The sequence below is a fragment of the Heteronotia binoei genome, chromosome 3 (genome assembly GCF_032191835.1).
Source record: "Heteronotia binoei isolate CCM8104 ecotype False Entrance Well chromosome 3, APGP_CSIRO_Hbin_v1, whole genome shotgun sequence".
Classification (NCBI taxonomy): domain Eukaryota; kingdom Metazoa; phylum Chordata; class Lepidosauria; order Squamata; family Gekkonidae; genus Heteronotia; species Heteronotia binoei.
Genome location: NC_083225.1, coordinates 40,302,373 through 40,325,466, shown reverse-complemented (window position 1 = coordinate 40,325,466; position 23,094 = coordinate 40,302,373). Strand labels below are relative to the sequence as shown.

At 42.0% G+C, this 23,094-nt stretch overlaps 2 protein-coding genes across 2 annotated transcripts in view; one reads left to right on the top strand and one right to left on the bottom strand.

Annotated features, from left to right (window-relative positions):
* UBAC2 (UBA domain containing 2) overlaps nucleotides 1-23,094 on the bottom strand; it is a 115,202-nt gene that overhangs the window by 56,234 nt on the left and 35,874 nt on the right. The window lies entirely within an intron of this gene.
* Nucleotides 7,739-8,932, top strand: GPR183 (G protein-coupled receptor 183). The gene has a single exon (XM_060235079.1). The coding sequence runs from the start codon at nucleotides 7,752-7,754 to the stop codon at nucleotides 8,802-8,804; it is 1,053 nt and encodes a 350-aa protein (XP_060091062.1). The 5' UTR covers nucleotides 7,739-7,751; the 3' UTR covers nucleotides 8,805-8,932.

Sequence of the window (23,094 nt, the reverse complement as noted above, 5' to 3'; positions counted from 1 at the left end):
GGGAAACTGTGACATATGTAATGTGTAGCATTTATCTACAGCCACAGGACTTACTAAACTACTGAGACGTAAGTAGAGAATGCTTTCTTTTCTTTCAAAAATTCTATTACAACAGTATTGTTGCACTGCTGGGAAACCAATTTTCTAAGGTAGCTATGGAGCACTCTTTTAGACAAGGAGAGAGAAGGAACAGTAAATAAAAATTAAATTTAATAAATTTAAAGAATAAAAAAATAAAAATTTGGCTACTCTGTAACCAAAACAAGTCTTAAGAACCAGGACTGCAGTTATCTTGTCTTTCAGTGACAAAACCACTTTTTGTTAATACATGAACTGCTTAAAAATACATATACAAATGAATATTGCTACTACTTTGAGTAAATACTTCATTCTTCTAACAACAAAACTTTGCAGTATTGAAGCCAGCATGACTTCTTTAATAAAATATGCTGCACAGCTGAGCCAACAGGGCACTTTTTGGTGATCTTGTACTTTCTGAAAATACCTGTATTGAAACAGTGGTAACAAATTAAGATCTGTTTCAGGACAAACTTTAACAACAGGTGCTAACAGAAAAAGATAAGCTCCTACTACTCCTGTTTAAAGATTGACAAATATTTTATCTTTAAAACCTTTTTCACTAGGCTTTTTATTCCCACAACTACTGCACGTATGCTTGTTGAGTTTCCAACATAAAGATTTCAGTGTTTTAGAGAGCCCTCTCACTGTTTTTATGAGTACAACCCAATCACTGCATTGTCTGCTGAGTTGAATGTGGTCGACTCCCCAGTAAGTTTAGACTGCAGCCTTACAGTGAAAACCTTTGCACATTTACTCAAAAGTAATGCACAAAGACAGCAATGTGATTTATTTGCAAATAAGAACTGCAGCCACAGGGAACAATCTTAAGGAGGATTCAGAAGGGAATCCCATTTTATTCAATGGAATTTGCTTCCAGGGCAGTGTTCTTAAAACTGCAGAATAAGTGACTTTAATGAATGTGTAGAGTACATTGTTATTTACATTTAAACCAAGAGAGATTCAGTCTTTAAAAAGCGTTAGTGAGGCAACAAGGAACCGCTGACAGAAATGTCAATTACTACAACAATTTTATCTTCCCAGCACCAAGACTTACCACATTCAAATAAAGACAATTAAATCTTTTCTGACAACTGTAAATTGGGGTCTCGCAAAGTTCCTAATGACTTCCACATAATATAAACTGCACCAAAAGTGTTCTTGGCACTGTATTTGTGGATTTAGTCTGACATTTATGTTTGGAGTTACAGTTGTGTTCTCTTAACAGCGCCAAAAGAGCATAAGTGTACTTTTAAAACTACATTAGTACAAACGGTAATTGTGATCAGTTATAAATGTAGTATCTGAAAAGTGCTGTCAAGTCACAGCTGACTTATGGCGACCCAATCAAGGCAAGTGAGAAGGAAAGGTGCTTTCCCACTCCTTCCTCTACAGGGTCTTTCTTGGTGGTCTCCCTCTCAAGTAACAACCCTGTTTAGCTTTTGAGATTTGATGAGATCGGTCTATACCATGCTGCTTTCCCTAGGTTTTTTTTTTCTCCAAACAATTCTCAGAGTTTTTCTCACTGAAGTTTTAAATGTTTCCATCGGTGTGACTTTCTTTCAGTTGAGGTCAGCAGATCATAAAGGGTTTTCTAACTTTTGACGAACAATCCCACTAATTTAAAAATGCTTGAATTAACAAAGTAGAAATGGGTGCCACTTGTGTATTACCTCCTTCCAGGGCTTTTTTGGTAGAAAGATCCCAGCAAGAACTAATTTGCATATTAGGCCACACACACCCAACATTACCTTGGTTTCATACAGGGCTTTTTTGTAGAAAAAGCCTAGCATGACCTCATTTGCATATTAGGCCACACTCCTGGCACTAAGCCAGCTGGAACTGCGTTCCTGCTCAAAAAAAAGAAAAGGCCCTGCCTCCTTCTATAGTGAACTTTCAACTGTTCAAGATCAATACCTAAACACTTTTCATATGATAACGTATTTTACAACGCAAGACACAAAGTTATTAATGGCCTTGCCCAGCACATTACAATCAAATCTATCTACCTGCATATGTCCCTCCTGATATTACCCAGGAATCCTTGGGGGAGCAGCAACACACATGGTCTCCAATCAAACTCCCCCTATTTTTTAAAGGAAGAGGAGGGGAACTCTGAAGATATGAAGATTACCACACACCACAGCAACAAAGGTCGTGGTCAGGATTCAGAGAATTGTAGAGCTGCATCAGCTTTTCTGCAGTTGTAAAAGGCAGGAGGGGTTCATTTTGATCACCCAAAAGTACTCTGCTGGGAATCATGGTTACTTGAATGTACAAAAGCCACTTGAGATAAAGGTTATTGTAAAGACAGGTTAAGTGAAGAAGATGGCAGGATCCAACCCACAGAGGAACTCCATTTGAATAATGGATCTTTCCCATCTTCTCCTCCCTGCTCCACTCCTAGTAACCCGTGAAAAACTGATCCTGAGGGTCAACGATTTCAGTTGGAGTGCATCATCTGTGGGAACCAGACATACCACCTGCCTGCCCAGTTGTACAGGTGGACTGGAAGTGCTTTAAACCTACATACTGTGTACATCCAAACTCATGGGTTTTTTTTGTCAATATGGATTATCTTACATCATACTGCATACAGACATTATGTATAAACAATTTAATTCAGGGGTGTCAAACATGCAGCCTGCGGGCCGCATCAGGCCCTCCAGCAACTGGCTGTCTTCTGCTTCATTTTCCTTTGCCTGCTTTTTTCGGTCGCCATTTTGTGTTTCTTCCTAGATAAGCCAGAGCAGCAAAGCAGCCTTTCCCTCTCCCCCCTCCCTTTTCCCAAAGGGAGGAGGAGAGAGGAGCAGCCTCAGCCAATGAGGGAATTTGGCTCTATAGCTCTGCTGGGTGATTAAGTTTGCCAGGCTCAATTAATCACTCTCCAGAGCTATTGAGACAAGCCTCTCTTCCTTCTAATAAATGGCTGAGGGTCCTCCCCCTCCTCGTGCCCCAGGAAAGGAAAGAAAGAGCCACAGCTTCCTTTGCCAGTCCCGACCATCAGGAGAGCAACAAAGAGTACTTTTAAGACTAGCAACGTTTTACTGAAGGTATGTTGCCTTGCTACAGAGAGAGAGAGAGAGAGAGAGAGAGAGAGAGTTTTGTTGGGCTTGCTATGGTTGTAACTGGGTTCCCCTTCTCTTTTTCACTGTACTCATGCCCGCCAGTCTTTCTCAATAGGAAAGCATGTGAACTATTTAGAAGAGAAATATCAGCATTAGGCTGAGAGTGTGTTCCACCCAGGTTTACCCAGCAGATTTTCCTTAATTTTTCTTTCACATTTTCCTTTGATTGGGGGTCTTGAATTTAGACTTCCCAGACAGTAGCCTGACACTGACCACTGTACATGACTGTCTCTCTGTTCTTGTAGCTGTTTTTTGGGGGGAGTTGTATTTTTTCCTGGGGAAAATGATAGTTTTGTAGACAAACACATAGCCCCCAGTCTGTGCCATGGTGCCTTCACATGTTGACTAGTACATGAAGCAACTTCTGTACAAAAGTTCACAATGCCCAACTGCTTCATGTTCCTCTGGGTCTTAGGATCAAAGCATTGACCACGAGATGTCTATAATGAATGTCAATGAATCAAAAGTAGGTTTGCAGCTTACAAATGTGCACCCCTGAATAGCACATATTCAAGACTGGTACAGCACAGACATTGTCTGCAGTTTTTGATGCAATAATTCATAGCAAGAGGTGACATTTATCAGAGACCGTAAAACAAAATATTGCAAGCATGCTAATATTTTAAGCATGTTTTATTTTAAGTTAAAAAAAACTTTGTGTGTCTGTGCCCTTTATAAAGTTTATATGTCCGCTACCTGGCATACATTTTATGATATGCATGGCCTGGCCCGACAAGGTCTCATTTATGTCAGATCCAGCCCTCATAACAAATGAGTTTGACACCCCTGATTTAATGTGTTCACCTTCTTTCTGAATACTGGTAACTTTCCTTTCCTTTACTAACTAGATCAACTTACTGTCTGCACTTGAAAAATTAGAACAGAGGTACTTTCCTTTAGTAAGTTTTTTTTTTAATCGTAGATTAATTCTTGTTAAACTAGAAAAGGTGGTCCTGTCCTACCATTCCAACTGAGACATCTGAATCCTTCCCCCTGAGGCACTTAAGTTGGAGGAAGGCTCCACAGGATCCTGAAAGGAAGATTATGTAGATCCCCTCCACTGCCTTGAATTTGGTAGAATACAGAATGCAACCAAGTTGTTACATTTATATCCCACTTGTATTCTAGCTTTCTTCCTTTATGGACATAGGAGTCCATGGGAGATTTTCCATCCAGCCATTAATGAGACCCAGACCTGCTTGGCTTTGCCAGGGATTGGCTATCACATGACCAGAACCTATCAGCATGCATATTAGGACGACCCATGTACTGCTTGTGTGTGCATAGGATCTAGGGTTGCCACTTCCAGGCCAGGAAGTTCCTGGAGATTGGGGGGTGGAGTCTACAGACAGTAGGACTTGGGAGGAGAGGGACCTCAGCAGGTATAATGCCACAGAATTCACTCTCCAAAGCAGCCATTTTCACTGTGTTTTTTATGTTTCTCATGTTTCTCTCTGGAGATCAGCTACAATTCTGGGAGGTCTCCAGGCCTCACCTGGAGGTTGGCTACCCTACCAGGATTCCTAGCTGGATTATGTTTCCAAAAGGGCAACAAACTCTAATTTCTTTGCAATAAATTTCTATGTCATTAATACAACTAGTAACCAGTGTTCCCTCTAAGCTGAGATAGCATGAGATACCTCACAGATTTTTAACCTCCAGCTCACACATTTTTGTCTTAGCTCAGGAAAAATGGCCCCAGAGCAAACAAATTTATGCAGTAGCTCACAACTTTAATGCCAGTAGCTCACAAAGTAGAATTTTTGCTCACAAGACTCTGTAGCTTAGAGGGAACATTGCTAGTAACCAATGATCACATGGTAAACAGACAGTAACATTATGGGGAGCTGGGAGGAACAGTGCTGTCTGCTCATGCTTTTTAGTAAAAGTTCTCTGTCCTTTGTAACCAGAAATTTTAGGAGTTGGGCCAGCAATATCTCTCTTCCTTCCTCTTCTCTGCATCTGTCTTCCTTCTCTTTTAAAAGTAGGTCTGTTTTGCTATGGATTTTTCCCCATAAAATATTCTTTTATGCTAAAGGAGCTATTCTTGTGATTAAAACACATCACACATTCCACTCAAGTGAAAGCAAAGCAAGAATGACAAGGAACTACATTTTCTTAGCATCAAACAATTAATATTAAGAACACATCTTTTCACACAGGCAGTATTTTAACTCTTTTTATATAGCTAACACTGCTTAATTCAAGTCCTATATCAACTTCAAACATTATAAGATATAGGATGATAAACAGTTACTTGTTCCTCAGAGTCCTAATAATGACAAATGGCTACAAAAATGCAGAAATCATGTTAAGATAGTTAAACCACTAACATTAACTATGCTATAAGATACAATTGCGAGTGATGTAACTGGGGCGGCTACTCATACAACATGCTACATTCAGCAAAGCACAAAATTGCATGAAATCTTGGGACCTGTAGGCACGCAACCACTTCTTCTACCACTATAACCAAACATATTTTTAAGTTTTAAAACCACTATCTCCAACAACCAAGCCTTCCTCTTCTCAACCACTGGCTTGGTGTATACATAACAGCAAAATGGGCTGGTAGAATGGGCAGCACCACTTCAGACTTTTGAGGGGGGGGGGGGAGTCATAGTTTAACACAGGGGTGGGGAACCTCCGTTCCGAGGGTCATATGCGGCCCTCGAGGTCACTTGATGTGGCCCTCGGGAATTCCTGGGCCAAATCGAGCCATGTGGCAGCCTTCCTGGGGCCAGGCAGGGATTGCAGGCCCAGATGTACTGTGCGGCTGCCTCCCTGGGGCCTGGCTAGCCAGCCAGAATTGCTGCAGGGCCTGGAAAAGTTACTGTCGCAGTTCGTATAAGTTTCCACTCATTTCTTTATTTCCCTTTCTTTCCATTTCTTCCCCCCATTTCTTTGTTCCCCTTTATTCCCATTTCTTTATTTATTGATTATCCCCCAGATGATGTGGCCTAATATGCTAATGGTGCGTGGCCTAAAATGCTAATATTAGGGGATGTGGTCTAATATGCTACTGAGTTTCTGCTGGGCTTTTTCTACAAAAAAGCCCAGCAGGAACTCAGTAGCATATTAGACCATGCATTTGCCTATGGGAAGCAGGCCGTGTGTATGTGTGTGTGCCAGATTAGGCTCTCCCCACATGACTTCAAATAGAAAAACAATTATTTGCATTAATTTTACTGGCCTGAATCATTCTACCTTGGCGGAGCACTGTTTTTTAACTTGATAATTTTGTATGGCCCCCGAATGATGTTATAAATATCCATATGGCCCTTGGCAGAAAAAAGGTTCCCCACCCCTGGTTTAACACAACCCCCATGTATAAACTCCCTGTGGATCAACAAAAATATCACACCAGAGACCAAGGTTCTGCCTACTCCTTCATATGCAGCTGGATGCAGTTGTTTATCTGCCACCATCTTGCTGCCTCCTCTCCTGCTCCATTTTATTTTCACAACAACCTTGTGAGCTAGATTCTTACGGTAACCCTGCATTTGAATGAGATCAACCTACAAACTGGTGAAGCTATAAAGAGAAAAACCTCTTTCCTAGAAGAAGTGAGAATATGAAGCTGGACCTGTAGAAGCACCACAGACCTTTATCTGAAGTGTTTGTTGAGATGCAACAACAAAAAAAAGTAAAGAGTTCTGAGACTTGTGTAGCATTTCTACTTATTCTGTGGCTACTTTTTCTGTTCCAGGACACACTGACTTGTTTTATCAAACTGTTTTATAAATGTTATTGCTTTGGAACCAAGCGTGACATTTCATGTGACATTGATCATGGTCCCTTCACACATGACAAATGGAATCAGTTGTGTTACTTGTGTGGAAAAAATGAACAGAAGAAGAGGGGACACTTTCAGAGCATGTCACTAAACTAGCTAGGCTTTATCGCAAAGAATGTTTTTATTTATTTGATTGATTGATTCAGTTTCTATCCTGCTCTTCAGAGTAGGTTACACTATTATATAAAAACAATAGATCAGACATTAAAAGTTATAATACCCTAATCCCTAACATTATGAGTTTAAAAAGTGCAAAGCTTTGCAAGAATTGTACTATAAAAATGGATTTGTGTACACTTGAAGCTGAGGGTGTGGACGGCATACCCATGCAGATGGGCACATGAACAAACACAGACTAGGCTCTGAGTGACATGAGTTTGAATCCCCACTCATGCCATGGAAGCACACAAGTGGGGATTCAAACCTCCACTGGGTGATCTTGGACCACTCAGTTTAAGAAACCAGTTGTGCTCACTGCTTTCATATTCAAGTTGCTTTTCCTCATTTCACGTTTACATTCTCAGGCTCAGGGATTCCCAAATCTTTAAAGAAGTAGAGTTAAGGATGGGGAGGGGGGGGACTCCTTGCAAATAATTTCACTGCTGTCAAGTTGCCGTTTTCCCCAATGTTGATTGTTGGAGAAAGAAACAAATTCTCTGACTCAGTTCCATTTCTTCTCCTCTTTTCTGCTAGGTTTGCTGAACTTCATGGAGACAACAGTTATGGATGTCTCAATTGCTCCAGCTTCTATGACATATCAGTCTAATACCTCTACATGTGACCTATACGAGCACGAAGATTCAGCGCATATCTTACTGCCTGTATTCTATGGTGTAATTTTCATAGTAGGAGTACTTGGAAATGTACTTGCTCTCATTGTGGTTATTAAAAACAGGAAAAAGATCAACTCTACTACTCTTTACTCTACAAATCTTGTTGTGTCAGACATTCTTTTTACTACTGCTTTGCCTGCAAGAATTGCATACTATGCAATGCGCTTCCACTGGCCATTTGGAGAACTACTCTGCAAACTCACTGCGCTTGTCTTTTACATCAACATTTATGCCGCTGTGAACTTCATGACGTGCTTGAGCATTGACAGGTTTGTAGCTGTGGTCCACCCACTGCGCACCAGAATGAGAACGGTGAGATGTGCCACGTACATCTGTTGTTTAGTGTGGTTTCTTGTACTAGCACAGATTCTCCCGTTGCTTACACAATCCTTGTCACATGACGAAGGACGACGGAACACATGCATGGAATATCCAAACTTTGAGAAAAAAATATCAAATCTCCCTTGGATGCTTCTTGGTGCCTGTTTGCTTGGATACATAATTCCCCTTGGGATTATACTGGTCTGTTATTCTAAAATTAGTTATAAACTCTATCAAAATGCAAGAAAAAATCCACTCGCTGAAAAATCAGGAACAAACAGAAAGGCCATTAATACAATTATTTTCATCATTGTCGTCTTCGTGGTTTGTCTCACTCCTTATCACGTTGCCATTATCAAACATATGATTATGAAGATTATTATTGGAGAGATTGACTGTGATACTCAAAAACTTTTCCAGAAGACCCTCCACTACACTGTGTTCCTGATGAATTTAAATTGCTGTTTGGATCCTTTAATCTATTTCTTTGCATGCAGAGGATACAAAAGTACAATAATGAGAATCTTGAGACGTCAAGCAAGCATATCTTTATCAAGTGTTGCTCGAACAGCTCATGAAGAAAGCTCCCGTGACATTGGAGATGCACACACGGCTACTGTTACAACAGAGCTAAATGGAAAACGATGACTCCAAGGGAACATTTGAAACATACCTCAAGACACTTGATTAAAAAAAAAAAAGTGGCAACAACAAAAGGCTTGGACAACTGTTTCTTTAGAAAGCCAATGTTCTGAATCTCCCAAGAGCAAGGGAGCAGCTCATACATCAGTAACAAGCAAAGGAAAATCAAATTTCTTTAGTTGTTTTTTTTAAATTTGCATATTTCTCATGAAAACAGTTGCTTAGGATGCTATCACCATAGGTTGCTATAGAATATCCATTTCTGTACTTTTACATTTCTGGATATTAGTAATGGAAGCCAGAGGGATGAATGACATTATAAACCCGTCCTCTTGACACAGAAACAGACACAAATCAAACTGATTTCCTTTGACTGGCTGGACTCCAACTGTCACAACAGCAAGCAATAGATAGAAAGTATCTGGAAGGAAGCATTTAACAATACTTCCGTGTTGACAGACAGAGAATAACACACAATAATCATATACTTAGGAAAGACTGTAAGTTTTTGGGAGAGAGTATACAGTAAGTATACAGCTGTACGTAATTGTCAACCACTGATCTGCAGCATTCAAGCTATTTATCTCCATGGCAGTCTTGTTGCTGTTTCTGCCTCTATTCCACAGTAAATACTTTTAGGATTAAGAACATAAGAACATAAGAGAAGCCATGTTGGATCAGGCCAACGGCCCATCAAGTCCAACACTCTGTGTCACACAGTGGCAAAAAATTTTATATACACACATACACTGTGGCTAATAGCCACTGATGGACCTGTGCTCCATATATGTATCTAAACCCTTCTTGAAGGTGGCTATACTTGTGGCCGCCACCACCTCCTGTGGCAGTGAATTCCACATGTTAATCACCCTTTGGGATTGTGCATTTTTGTTGATATACTGTAAATCCATGGCGGCCCTTGAGCCAAACTGAGCCTACAAAGGAATGCCATTGGACTCACAAAATAAGTTAGCCAATCTGGTGGTGATATCCAACCAGTTTCAAGGTCATAGCATAGGCACCAAAGTGATCAACCATGTGACCTGTACAATACCCTCCTCCCCACCGAGCCCAGAATCTGTTTCATAGTGGCAATAAGTTAACTACAATAGCTGGACAGAACAACCAAAGGAAGGGGGCCAAGAGCAGGAAACAGGGTTTGACTGAGGAGAATTAATCCACAAATGAGGTGATTCAGCAGAAGCCACACACTGTCTAAGCCCAAACCTCTCCAATGTGTTTGCTTCTTAAAGAATAAAATGCCATGATACTTGGTCCGTTGTCAGACAACATCTGAATGCACCAGCTTTCCGTTTTTCTTCTTCCCTTTGTACAGTGCTTTGTTCCTTTGTATCATAATCCCAGAACTTTAATTTGCAATTTTTTTGGCAGTGATGTGATTCCCTTTTTTGGAACCAGGTGGTTATGACATGTCTCAGGACAGAATGTATTTCTCTTAAGAAATGCTAACTATACACATAGCCAATTGCGGTATAACAGAAGCCAAACACTTGGCTGACATGGAGGTGAAGGATCTTGCAGAGTCTAAAAGGAGGAATGACCCTATGAAATTCCCATGGGTCAGAAAATATTTTTAAAACGCAGGGTGGGAATATTTAACAAAATGTGGATTGGCAAAAGATAATTTAAAACATTGAACTAAACTTTTAAAAAGTCATCCAATAGGATATCTGAAAGAGACAAAACAATAGAGGTGAAGGCTATTACTAAATTTTTTCCCGTAGAAATAAGATGGCAGAAAGAAAGTACTTGGTTTTACAAGGTACTAACTTTCCATCTTAAAAACCAGGAGAAATGCTGAGTGGGGCAGTGCACAGTGCAAGTTTGGGATGGTGCAAGCTTTGGAACTATGGTACTTTTGGAGACAAACATGAACATTAGCTAGTATGTTTTATTACAGGTAAGAGTCCCATGGCGCAGAGTGTTAAAGCTGCAGTACTGCAGTCCTAAGCTCTGTTCACGACCTGAGTTTGATCCCCAGTGGAAGCTGGGTTTTCAGGTAGCCGGCTTGAGGTTGACTCAGTCTTCCATCCTTCCGAGGTCAGTAAAATAAGTACCCAGCTTGCTAGGGGGAAAGCGTAGATGACTGGGGAAGGCAATGGCAAACCACCCCATAAAAAGTCTGCCATGAAAACGTTGTGAAAGCAATGTCACCCCAGAGTCCGAAACAACTGGTGCTTGCACAGGGGATCTTTCCTTTTCCTTAATTACAGGACTTCTCCACATTGGCCTGCTCCTTGTGCTAACACAGATCAGAAGTCTAAAACAAGCGTAGGACTGAATGCATCAACCAACTTCCGTGCAGCTTTCCAGATGTCTATAGAAATCTTACAACTATCTACTCAAAGTATATAAAAATATATATAGCACAATTAAACAAGTACTAACAAAAGCAACTTTTTTTTGCTGTTTTATATTTTGTTTTAGTTTAGAATCAACAAAAGCTAAGACTACAAAAACCGTTTTAAAGCACCAATTACAAATAGCACCTTGTCCCAGCAGGCATGTGCTTTAAAAACAGTGATCACAAATTTAATGTCATACTGATAGCTAAGCTAAGAGTTTGGCATAATAAAGGATTTCAGAAATGGCGTGTGTGTAACGCCAGTTGGAGGCCACGATTGCCAATTGCATGCAATTTCTGCTGATGGAATTATTTCTCTCTGTAGAAGTATAATGGCTCCGTCACCCTCTTCTGAAATCCCGCCCCCCCAAATGCTGCTTCAGGAGGATGTGAATGCAGCTTGATGTGTAGTGAAACTAGAGGCTACCACGGGAGGAAGCAATTAATGAAATCTTTCCCCCCACTTAATGCAGGCAGACGTTTTAGGTAGGATCCAACCCACAGCCTTTTTCAGTTAGAAAAGTTTATAGGTGACCTAATTAAAGTCAAGACATTTTAAGTTTCTCCAATTTAAAATGGACAAAATTAAATATGCACCTAATTCTCCCACTGCAACCAAGAGGAGCTACTAGTGCTTAACTCTGGATGGACCACACATTTTATTACTTACTATTATCAATGTAGGTTGTCAGAGAATTATTAAATTCTGTGTTCTTTTTGCAGTTTTGTTTATTATTGTAATTTAAGCCTTACTAGTTTTAGAACCAGTTATTTACAAGGGCTATAATGCAAGATTTGAATGTAACATGTCATTAGGAACTCTTTGGTACGTATTCTGATTTGTAAGTTTAAGCACAACAGAAGGCGCATCATTTAACACCAGTGTACCTCTGAACTATAGTTGCTGGGGATGGAAGTGGGAGCAGGGGAAGGCTGCTACCTTCATAAACATTTCATGAGTCTCTGGGAAGCAGGGGATGGAGGGGCAGGGTTGCCAGATCCAGGCTGGGAAGCTCTTGGGAGATATGGGAAGCAGAGCAGAGATATGGGACCTCAGTGGGATACAATGCCATAGAGTTACCCTCTTCAAAGCATCCACTTTCTCTGTAGTCTCGAAATGAGCTGTAAAACCAGGGGGGACTCCCAGGTCCCACCTGGAGGCTGGCATCCCTAAAAGATGCTGTATTAGATACACATTTGGCCTGACCAAGCAGGATTCCATAGCTTGTAAAGAAAACTATTAACTTTAATTCTATCAACTTTAAATGAAAAAAGAGAACCAAGCTGGTCAACCTCAAATGTAATGCGTCATGAAAGAGGTGTTAACTTGTAGGCAGCTGCAGACGGGCACCAAAAGGAAACACAGACTATTAACCACAGAACAAAAATTAGAAGATCCACACATTTCAACCCTTGTTTTCACAATTGCAGCTGGGGGGAGGGGGGGAGCTGGTCCACAAGAAGATAAACGGAATTAGTATCTTTTCTGGTCATTATGAAAGTAGGATGGTTCTCCCTCTTCTGAACAAAAGCTCTGCAACCCTGAGCCTCATGTCAAGCCAGAAAGCTCTAGTTCTTATACTAATTCTCATCTCCCCTGAAATCACATGACGTGGTCCCCAGCATGTTTTTATTCCCACCTTGCCATCGTCGTAATAATTACATTTTGCAGGAATTTGGTTGTTTTGCTAGTGGGAAGCAGCAGACCTTGCCTCCTAGCATTCATGGATTTTGCCATTTGTGGTGATCCTGGGAACAGATCCCTTGCACAGGGCGAGGGTCTGCTATACTTTCAGACCTTGCTATTACTGCCCAACAATGACTGCCCTCTCTACAAACGCCTAGAACTATTATGCCTCAAAAACCAGTGTCAAAATAATCAATCTAATATATCAATATAAACTTCAGCCATCTGCTGTTCACCCCACTGTTGTGCTGACATTAGGATATGGAACACCGGTTGGCTACAATGTTCCTCTGACATCCCAAAGCATATGCCTCATGACCTCCTTCTATGGTTTCACAATGGATAAAAAAAAAAGAAGTCTGGTGACAGATCTGGCAGTGTTCATCACATTAAGAATGGCCTGAAAAGGCAGAGAAGTACCTTATTCCAGAAAATATCTGCAGCAGGGCTTTTTTTTTTTTTTTTAGAAAAAGCTCAGCAGGCTTTACATATCTGCATATTAGGCCACAACCCCTGACAACCGCCGCTGTTTAAGACAGGGCTTTTCTGCACAAAAGGCCTAGCAGAAACTCATTTGGATATTAGGCCACACCCCCTGACACCAGGACAGTCAGAATTGTGTTCCTGTGCATTCCTACTCAAAAAAAAAAATCCTGATCTGCAGTATATTTAAAGGTGATGGACTAAGAAAAATGTTATAGATGAGCAAGTAATCAGCAATAGTTTTAACTGCAGATGCCAATCCTAGAATCCTTTTCCTAAATGCAGAATTATTATTGCACATTCATCCCCCTTTCCCCCTTCAAAGAGCTGACAGCAATGTACATACGTACATATTCTTCCTCCAGTTTATCTGTCCCATCAACTTAAAATGGAGATCTGACCTCAAACCGCCCAATCCTAGCCCAGAACTCTAATTATTATAGTACACAGGTTTTTCAGAATCAATATTAAGATCTCTCAAACAGGAAATCAATATACTGAAGGATACAGACAAGCTGGAATGTGTCCAGAGGAGGGCAGTGAAGATAGTGAGGGGTCTGGAGACCAAGTTATACAAGGAAAGGCTGAAGGAGCTGAGTATGTTTAGCCTGGAGAGAAGATGACTGAAAGGTGATATGGTCACCATCTTTGAGAATTTGAAAGGCTGCCATATAGAGGATGGTAAGGAGTGCATTTCTGTTGCCCCAGAAGGTCCAACGAGAACCAACAAGTTGAAATTAAATCAAAAGAGTTTTCAATGGAACATAAGGAAGAACTTTCTGTCAGAGCAGTTCCTCGATGGAACAAGCTTCCTTGGGAGATGGTGGACTCTCCTTCTTTGGAGGTTTTTAAGCAGAAGCTAGATGGCCATCTGACAACAATACTGATTCTGTGCACTTAGGCAGATCATGAGATGGAGGGCAGGAAGGGCTGTATCAGTGCTTAGTTCTCGTGACCTCTTCTTACACACCCAGGGAAATGCTTTTCACCATTTTGGGGTCAGGCAGCAATTTTTCTCCAGGCCAGTTTTCCCAGGCATCCCAGAGGACAGGGTTTGTTTGTTTTTTAATTTGCCATCTTCTGGGCTTGAAGCAGGGTCACTGGGGGTGTGAGGGGAGAGGTGAATTTTCTGCATTGTGCCAGGGATTGGATGACCCTGGAGATCCCTTCCAGCTCTATGATTCTAAATCTCAACACGGCTCCATCTGTGGATACCTAAACTGGGAGACTGGGGCCATGTACAAAGACCAATTTTTCTACACAACCAAAAAAGCCACAGATTTGCAGAAAAACCTGAACTCTTTAAAAAAAAATCCGAAAAAAACCCGGAGAGGATAACCCCCAAGTAACAGAAACACTGCCTATTCCTTTAAGACAGGGGTGGGGAACTTTTTTTTTCTGCCGTATGGATATTTATAACATCATTCGCAGGCCATACAAAATGATCAACTTAAAAAACAGTGGGATATGAATTCAAGAAAGCTGCAGAGACTTTTCTGTTGGGATTACAAATGGAAAAATTTCCAAAAGAAGATAGAACTATAATTTGGTACTTGCTTTCTGCTGCTAGGACACTATATGTGCAGTTATGGAAGCAAGAAAAAATACCAGAAAAATGGGATTGGATTGTAAAAGTTATGACATGGAGTGAGATGGACAAATTAACAAGCACTTTAAGAGATTATGATTTAGAAGATTTTAAAAGGGAGTGGAAAAAATTTAGAAGTTATGTAGAAGACGAGTGGAAAGTAAAAGGAAATTGGACAATTTTTGATAATGATTAAACTTTAAAAGAAAGAAGAATATTAATTTTAGTTCTTAGGAATTAAAGGTACCTTTTAATGTTAGTATTTTGAGTAAATAACACTGGCGGGGGTCAAATAACGGGGGGAGGGGTGATTAGAAAGAAGCATATGGGATAGATGAAAAGAAGTTATTAATGGAAATTGTTACCATATGTTATCAATAAAAATTTTAAAACTGAAAAAACAGTGCTCCGCTGAGGGAGAATGATTCAGGCCAACAAAATTAATGCAAATAATTGTTTTTCTATTTGAAGTCATGTGGGGAGAGCCTAATGTGGCACACACACACAAACCCGGCCTGCCGCCCTAGGCAAATACATGGGTTCAGGGCTTTTTTGTAGCCCAGCAGGAACAGTAGCATATTAGACCACATCCCCTAATATTAGCATATTAGGCCACACCATCTGGGATAATCAAGTGCAAACTGAACTGTGACAGTAACTTTTCCAGACCCTGCAGCAATTCTGGCTGGCCAGCCAGGCCCCAGGGAGGCTGCTGCACAGCGCGGCTGGGCCCCACAATCCTCGCTGGCCAGCCAGGCCCCAGGGAGGCTGCCACATGGCTCGGTTCGGCCCAGCAATCCCCGAGGGTCACATAAGGCCCTTGGGATGGAGGTTCCCCACCCCTGCTTTACAAAATGAAATCTCAGTGGCTATTATGGGGGTTGCTAAACAACCACAACAGTATTGCCAGCTTTGGTTTCTTTCAGTAGAAGGTGGGGGGGAGATGGACCTTTGCAGGTATGTTTTAGCCCTTGATGGAGGACACATAAGGATCAGCTGGAACCTCCACATGATTTGCTTGACTTATCCAGACCCAGCTTCTTGCTACTGTTCAACACTAGGCAACCTGAGAAAGTCAGCATAGTGGAGTGGTCGCAGTGGAAATTCGAGTGACCTTGGGCCAATCACACACTCAGCCTAACCTACTTCTCAGGGTTGCTGTGAGGATAAATGTAGGAGAGGAGAATGATGCAAGCTACTCTTGGTCCCCATGGTAGAGAAAGGCAGCATAGAAATGAAGTAAATAAGTACCTGAAGGGGGGGGGGGGAGAAAGAAGCGGGGAAAATTGAGGATATGAATGATGCCAGGAGGAGGGTTCCTGAAGGTTCCCCACAGCACAACTGGGCCTGGCTCAGTCCAGTGGCCAACACCACATAATTTTTTCCAAAAAGAGTCTTCCGGGAGAGTGGAGAGAAAGCCGAAGACAGTGGAAGGATGAAGGTAAGTTGGCTGGTGGGTAGGAAGAAAAGAAGGAAGCAGGAAAGGAAAAAGGATATGGGGGCTGCCCAGGAAGGGAAAGCAGAAATAGTAGGGGAGACAAAAATGAGGTGCCCCCAATAACTTCTTGCAGACCCCCACTAAAGAAAAATACTCTTAAACACCAGCTATGGTTTTTACTCATTCACACTAGACCACACATGAAAACTTATACCCAGAACTAAATTCTGTTTGTCTTAAAGGTGCCAATGGATTCAGGCTTTTGTTCTGACTGCTGTTTTTGTAGTTATTGCTCCCCACCATGTGCTGTAAAGCATATAAGAATTTTTCAAAAACTGCCAACTGTTTCTATAAGCTCAAAAGACTCATTTTTTTCTTACATGTCAGATTCCTTGCAGAACTGTTTTTGAAACTGATGGGGCTTTCAAATTCAGTTGGTGATGTGTCACCAGACAAAAAATAATAATTCCATTTAAAATTCCGGAGCTTACCTAAAGTGGGAATCCATCTGCCAGGTCGCATTAGATCTAGCTATTCCTACATGTTAAACTTCCAGACAGTAAAAGCAATACATATTTTTGTTCCTTATATAAAAATAAATCAGTGTCTCAGTTGAAAGAGTGAAATTCTGTGCTTCCTTCTCAACACATATTTGTTTTGAGTAAATAAAATCAAGGGCAACACACATCCGCAGATGCTGAGCACTCTATAAGGGTTGCTATGGTAACTATAAGCCACAACATGTGGTTTGTGTTTTCAAATGCTTTCTCAGAAGAGCCAGAAGATACTATCCTTTCACAAGGTGATACTCATCAGAAGCAAACAAAAAAAGGAACCAAAGAGGCTGCTGAAACCAAACATACGTTTGCAAAACACTGTGCTGGTTCTCAAGGTTACCTCTTGCCATCTTAACTGGGTTACCTACTTGTTTGGTAAGGGCTAGGGGAAGAACACTGACTGGAAGTGAGCCTCAGGTTTAAAGAGGACATTCAGTACTGCATTGCAATGTGATGCAACTTCCACGTGCATTTTAATTAGGGAAACAAGTTCCTCTTCAGATCACAGCCACCATGGAACTGTGAATTCATGCTGAAGGTTCCTTTTACATGAAGAAGACATCCCGCTATGCTTGGCTATACCTCCTTCCCATAACTCATGGAGGCAGGGAATAATTTTGCTCTTTCCAGCCTCAGTTCTCAATCTATATGCAAAACATATCACAAGGAAAGTTAGATTAGATTTAGACAAAGATGGAGGGGAAATCGTTAGAAGGAACAGCAACAATCTGAGATATGCAGATGAAGCCACATGACTGGCAGAAAAGAGTGAAGACTTGAAATGTCTCCTGATGACTGTTAAAGCAGAAAGTGCCAAAGCAGGATTACAGCTGAACATGAAGGCAGAAGTCATGACTACTGGGGAATTACTCAGCTTTAAGGCTGATGTGGAAGAAATTGTTCAAGATTTTCTGTTCCCTGGCTCCATCATCAACCAAAAGGGAAACTGCAACCAATAAGTCAAATGGACACTGAGACTGGGAAGGGCAGCTGTGAAAGAATTAGAAAAGATTCTTAACTGTAAGGATGTGTCACTGGCTGCCAAAAGCTGAGTTAGTCCGAGCTAGCTCACGGGGGGGGGGGGGGGGGTGTTACCTCTGGCTCACACATCTTTGTCTTAGCTCATGAAAAATGGCCTCAGAGCAAACTAATTTATGCAGTAACTCACAACTTTAAGGTCAGTAGCTCACAAAGTAGCATTTTTGCTCACAAGACTTCACAGCTTAGAGGGAGCATTGCCTACCACCTTCATTTGGGGGGCTTCCACAGCCTTCCAGTGACATTACAATGTACACAAAAATTGTCCTGATGGCTCTCTGATCTAGTCAGAGTTCTTCCAGAGCAGGCAGGGCAAGACCAGACCATTGTAGAGAAACTACTGATTCCCCAATCACCCAGACAGGACTGAGGCTGTTTATGGAGGTGAGTGCATACAGCTGTCACCAAGGCCAGAATCCTACAGCTGAGATTAGTCCAAAACCTGCAAAACCTCATAATAGATCTTGGTTGTCACAAGTCACATAGCTGGAGGAGAAGTCACAGGCAGCAAACTGGGCACTAAACCACTGGATTTGAGCCTCTAATTAGGCTCTCCATCTCCTCTGCTCCAGGGCTATGAGGTACCAATGGGATCCCTGGTGAAGGGCAGGTTTTGCTGGCACGTTCTTTTGGGGTCTCCATATCTGGCTCGTATTCATGAGCCATAGCCTCAGTAGATGGTCTGTCTGAGTCCTGGGTATCTGAGGGACCTAGGAGCTGGATCTTGGTCTCCACAGCATTAATCACCACAACCTCTTCATCTTCCAAAGTAGACTGGTCTGGCCCAACCCTGACTGACTTTGCCCAAGAGGATCTCTTGTAATCTCCTTGAAATAGAGAGCACATCCTCTTGGTGCAAAAGGACTAAGAGCTGTTATCCTTTTGTTTGTTTAAGGAAATTACTTTTAGATTGAGTTGTCTTACATTCAGGGTTGTCTTTTGTACAGTAAAGATGGTACGTGAAACCCTACAAAAGAATAATAACTGTATATTGACTAATAAATAGTTATCCATTTCAGAAAGCTATGTATGAGGGTTTTGATATATGAAAAGGTAAAGGTAGTCCCCTGTGCAAGCACCAGTCATTTTTGACTCTGGGGTGACGTTGCTTTCATATTTTCACGGCAGACTTTTTACAGGGTGGTTTGCCATTGCCTTCCCCAGTCATCTACACTTTCCTCCCAGCAAGCTCATTTTACTGACCTCGGAAGGATGGAAGGCTGAGTCAACCCCGAGCTGGCTACCTGAACCAGCTTCCTCTGGGATTGAACTCAGGTTGTGAGCAGAAGTTTTGATATATAAGGTCTGCCTAATATCACAAAAACAAAGGTGCTACAAAACACCCACCAGGCCACAATACTTGATGGGTAGGCTACAAAACACCCACCAGGCCACAATACTTGATGGGTAGGTTAGTTTGTGTAGCCAGTCTGGTGAATCACAAGTTGTGCAGTCGGTTTGGTGAATCAAAACAGACCAAGGAGCCAATGAATTAATGCAAAACAGACCAAGGAGCCAAAGAATAAAATCATTGTAAAATCAAATCATTGTAAATCCAATCATTGTAAAATAAAATCAAGGTAAAAGGCAAAATCCTCAAATATAGCAGGCCTTTTCAACTTGAGATCCACTGCACCAAACATACTCCACTACCTATTGTCTGTAGTCTAACTTCATTTCTCTGCCTTTTGGCTAAGATCAAGTGCACTGTAGCCTAGCGGGGTTTGACAACATTCCACTGCCTTTCCCCCCTTCAACTGAGGGCAGGCAGTGAAAAAAACAAGATTTAGTGAAAGCCTTGTGAGCTGTCTCTAGCTTGCTGGATCACATGTTCAGGTCTGATATCCTGGAAATCTCTCCTTTGTCAGCGTTAGCACAATACAGATGTCAGCAAAGTTGTACTGCACACCTATTCTGAGATTATACTAGAAACTGAACTGCAGAGGGCACTGCTGTTGCATTAATAACTAGCTTATCAAAGGAAGAAGCAAAATGTTACTGGAATACTAACCTTTCAACATTTAAGCAATGCATGATCAAAATAAGACAGTGAAAATGCCAAAAAAGGTAAAAGGTAAAGGCAGTTCCCTGTGCAAGCACCGAGTTGTAATCAACCCACAGGGTGATATCACATCATATTTTCTTGGCAGACTTTTTGTTATGGGGTGGTTTGCCTTCTCCAGTCATCTACACATTACCCCCAGCAAGCCGGGTACTCATTTTACCGACCTCAGAAGGATGGAAGGCTGAGTCAACCTTGAGCCGGCTACCTGAACCCAGCTTCCGCCTGGATCAAACTCAGGTTGTGAGCAGAGCTTGGACTGCAATACTGCAGCTTACTACTCTGTGCCAAAACAGTATCTGTTAAATAGAGGGTTCAATGCATGGAAGAGGCGTAGTTGCAGTGATCATAGCTCTTTATTGTGATAACAGCATTGCAAAGGTTGAACTGAAGACTGCTAAACAGGGCCAAGGGGCCCAAATATATACACAGACAAGTTCCCACGCTGGAACGCCATTGGATCATTTGAACCAGCAGGGGGCTGGTGATTGGTCCTGGTGAGCAGGGATTTGAATCCTGCTTCCCATTGTTCCCCATCCCCAACCTCAGTCCTATGACTCCAATGAACGGGGCAGGGACTGCCTCAAATATAGAGTCCACATTGTAAACATACAGTCCACATACACAACAGTATCTCAAATAAACAAGTGAAACATGCCTCCTTTCAGCAGGGCTTTTTTTGTAGCAGAAACTCCTTTGCATACTGGGCCACACACCACTGATGTAGCCAATCCTCCAGCGCTTACAGTAGGCCCTGTCCTAAGAGCCCTGTAAGCTCTTGGTGGATTGGCTACATCAGGGATGTGTGGCCTAATAGGCAAAGGAGTTCCTGCTACAAAAAAAGCCCTGCCTTTCAGTATAATTCATCCAAGGTAACGGGCCAAATAATGGGAGAAACAGTAAGAGTGAGAACACTGAGTTAATTTTCTTCCCACAAACAGGGAATCTATACCAAGGTTAAGAGCAGTGGTGTGCTGGAAAGTGCTTGCACTGGCTTGCGAGAGCTGATTGTTAAATTTTAAGGAATTTTGCAAGTCGGTTGTCATGCCCATTTCCACCCTGGCTTCCAGAGATGACTTCCCTTTTATACCACAGCTTTTTCTTTTCTGCACCGCTCCTTGTCCTCGGTGTCCTTTGAGACTTGTGTCCTGTTTCACTCCCCTCTGGGCCTTTGCCCAAACTGGGATTCCCTGGAAATTCATCCCCATGCTCCCCTCATCCCCAAATGTGCTTGTCCTGCCAAGCCCAGGAACAGTTCTCCCTGTCATCTGGGGGTTCCTGGACCCTGCTGCCTTTCTGGGGCAACGCCCACCTCTCTCCCAGCCTGCCAGAGCCATCCATTCCTTCCTCCACTCGCTGCAACACTAGCTAGCTGATCACCAGCATCTCCTGAGGCGGAAAAGGCTCCGGCAGTGAAGACTCCTACAATAAACCTTTGGGGAATTAAAATATCCACCTGATGAAGTCAAGAAACAGATTAACAAAGCCGGAATGGTACCCAGAGAAAACCTTGTTGCAAGACAGGCCCAAAAGAGGCAATAACAGAACGCCACTAGTGGTTACATACCGCTCTCAACTCAAAACAGTCCAACACATCATCAGTGACTTACAAACTCTACTGGATAATAACAGTTCTCTTTCATAAGTACTGGGGAGCTTGACCAAACGCAGCCTCCCAATCTTAAACAACTCCTCACCCACAATAATGCATCTAAACCAAACATGGATCAGTCCCTGCAATAAACACAGATACCAACTTTGCTGCCACATACACCCAGACAACACAATCACTGGACCTAACATCAACAACACCACCTTAGGCTCATTCACTTGCTCTTGACACTGTTTATGGCAGGAGTGGCCAACGGTAGCTCTCCAGATGTTTTTTTGCTTACAATTCCCATCAGCCCCAGCCAGCATGGCGAATGGCTGGGGCTGATGGGAGTTGTAGGCAAAAAACATCTGTAGATCTACCATTGGCCACCCCTGATATATGGCATTAAATGCCAACAATGTCCTTCAGTTCTCTACAAGGGGCAAACAGGTCAAATAAAACTTGGTTGGTCTTAAAGGTGCCACTGGGCAAACTTTTTTAATGATGCAGTTAAGTAACTTTAGACTCTAGACTTAATGGTCTAGAAAGGGCGTCAGAGGGTAATGTGTATTACTTTGCAAGCGGCAGGCTGGGCCAATAAAACATCACAAGAACAAGTTAGTTTGAGCAGTCCTGGCTGGCAACAATGACAGGTGTACCTGAAACCCATGGGTCAGGAGGATCCTCAGGTTTTTGACCCACGGATCAGGATCCTCAGGAGGGTCACGGAGCTCCATCCTTCAGCCACTTTTGCTACCTTTTAGAAGGAGCTGTTGTTGTATGCATGCATAGAGGACAATCCATGCTGCCTAGCTCTTTTTGCACAGATGCTGAGAAGGGCAGGCCGAGGAGGCAAGGGAAGAGAGGTACAGGATTCCTCCATAACTCTGATTCTAGGCTTGTATGCCACTTTGTGCTCAGCAAATGGTTTCCTGCCCTCAGTTAGCTGGCTACAGTCCAGACCTTAATGTTGGTGAGGTCACAATTCTAACTCCCCTCTTCCTGTCTCTAATGCATTACTTCCTGTTATGTGCTTGAAGCTTAACTGGTCTCATGCTTACTGGGTCCCAAATATTGAAAAGTTAAAGATTATTAACCAAAGCTTGTTGGGTTATTGAGAAAACAGAGCCAATCCGTACAATAATCTGCCAGAAATAATCAATTCATATTCATATTTCATAGATGAAGAACACAGGAGCTAGTGATAAGAACAGCCCCTAAAGTTGCTGCAGATAATTCTTTCTATTTGCCATTTTTAAGGAACTGGCAAGAAAACCAGAACTAATTTCTTTTTCTTGCAATTCTTGCAATTCAGGACAAAAGAGTCTTGCAATTCAGGACAAAAGATTTCTTTTAACAAAGTTCCTCATGTGCAGTAGCAGGATACACAATTGAGTATAACAATCTTCACACACCCATCTGTTGTTGATGTTGTTAGAAAGAGCAATCAGTTCAGAAGGGCATCAAGTCCAAACCATTTGAGA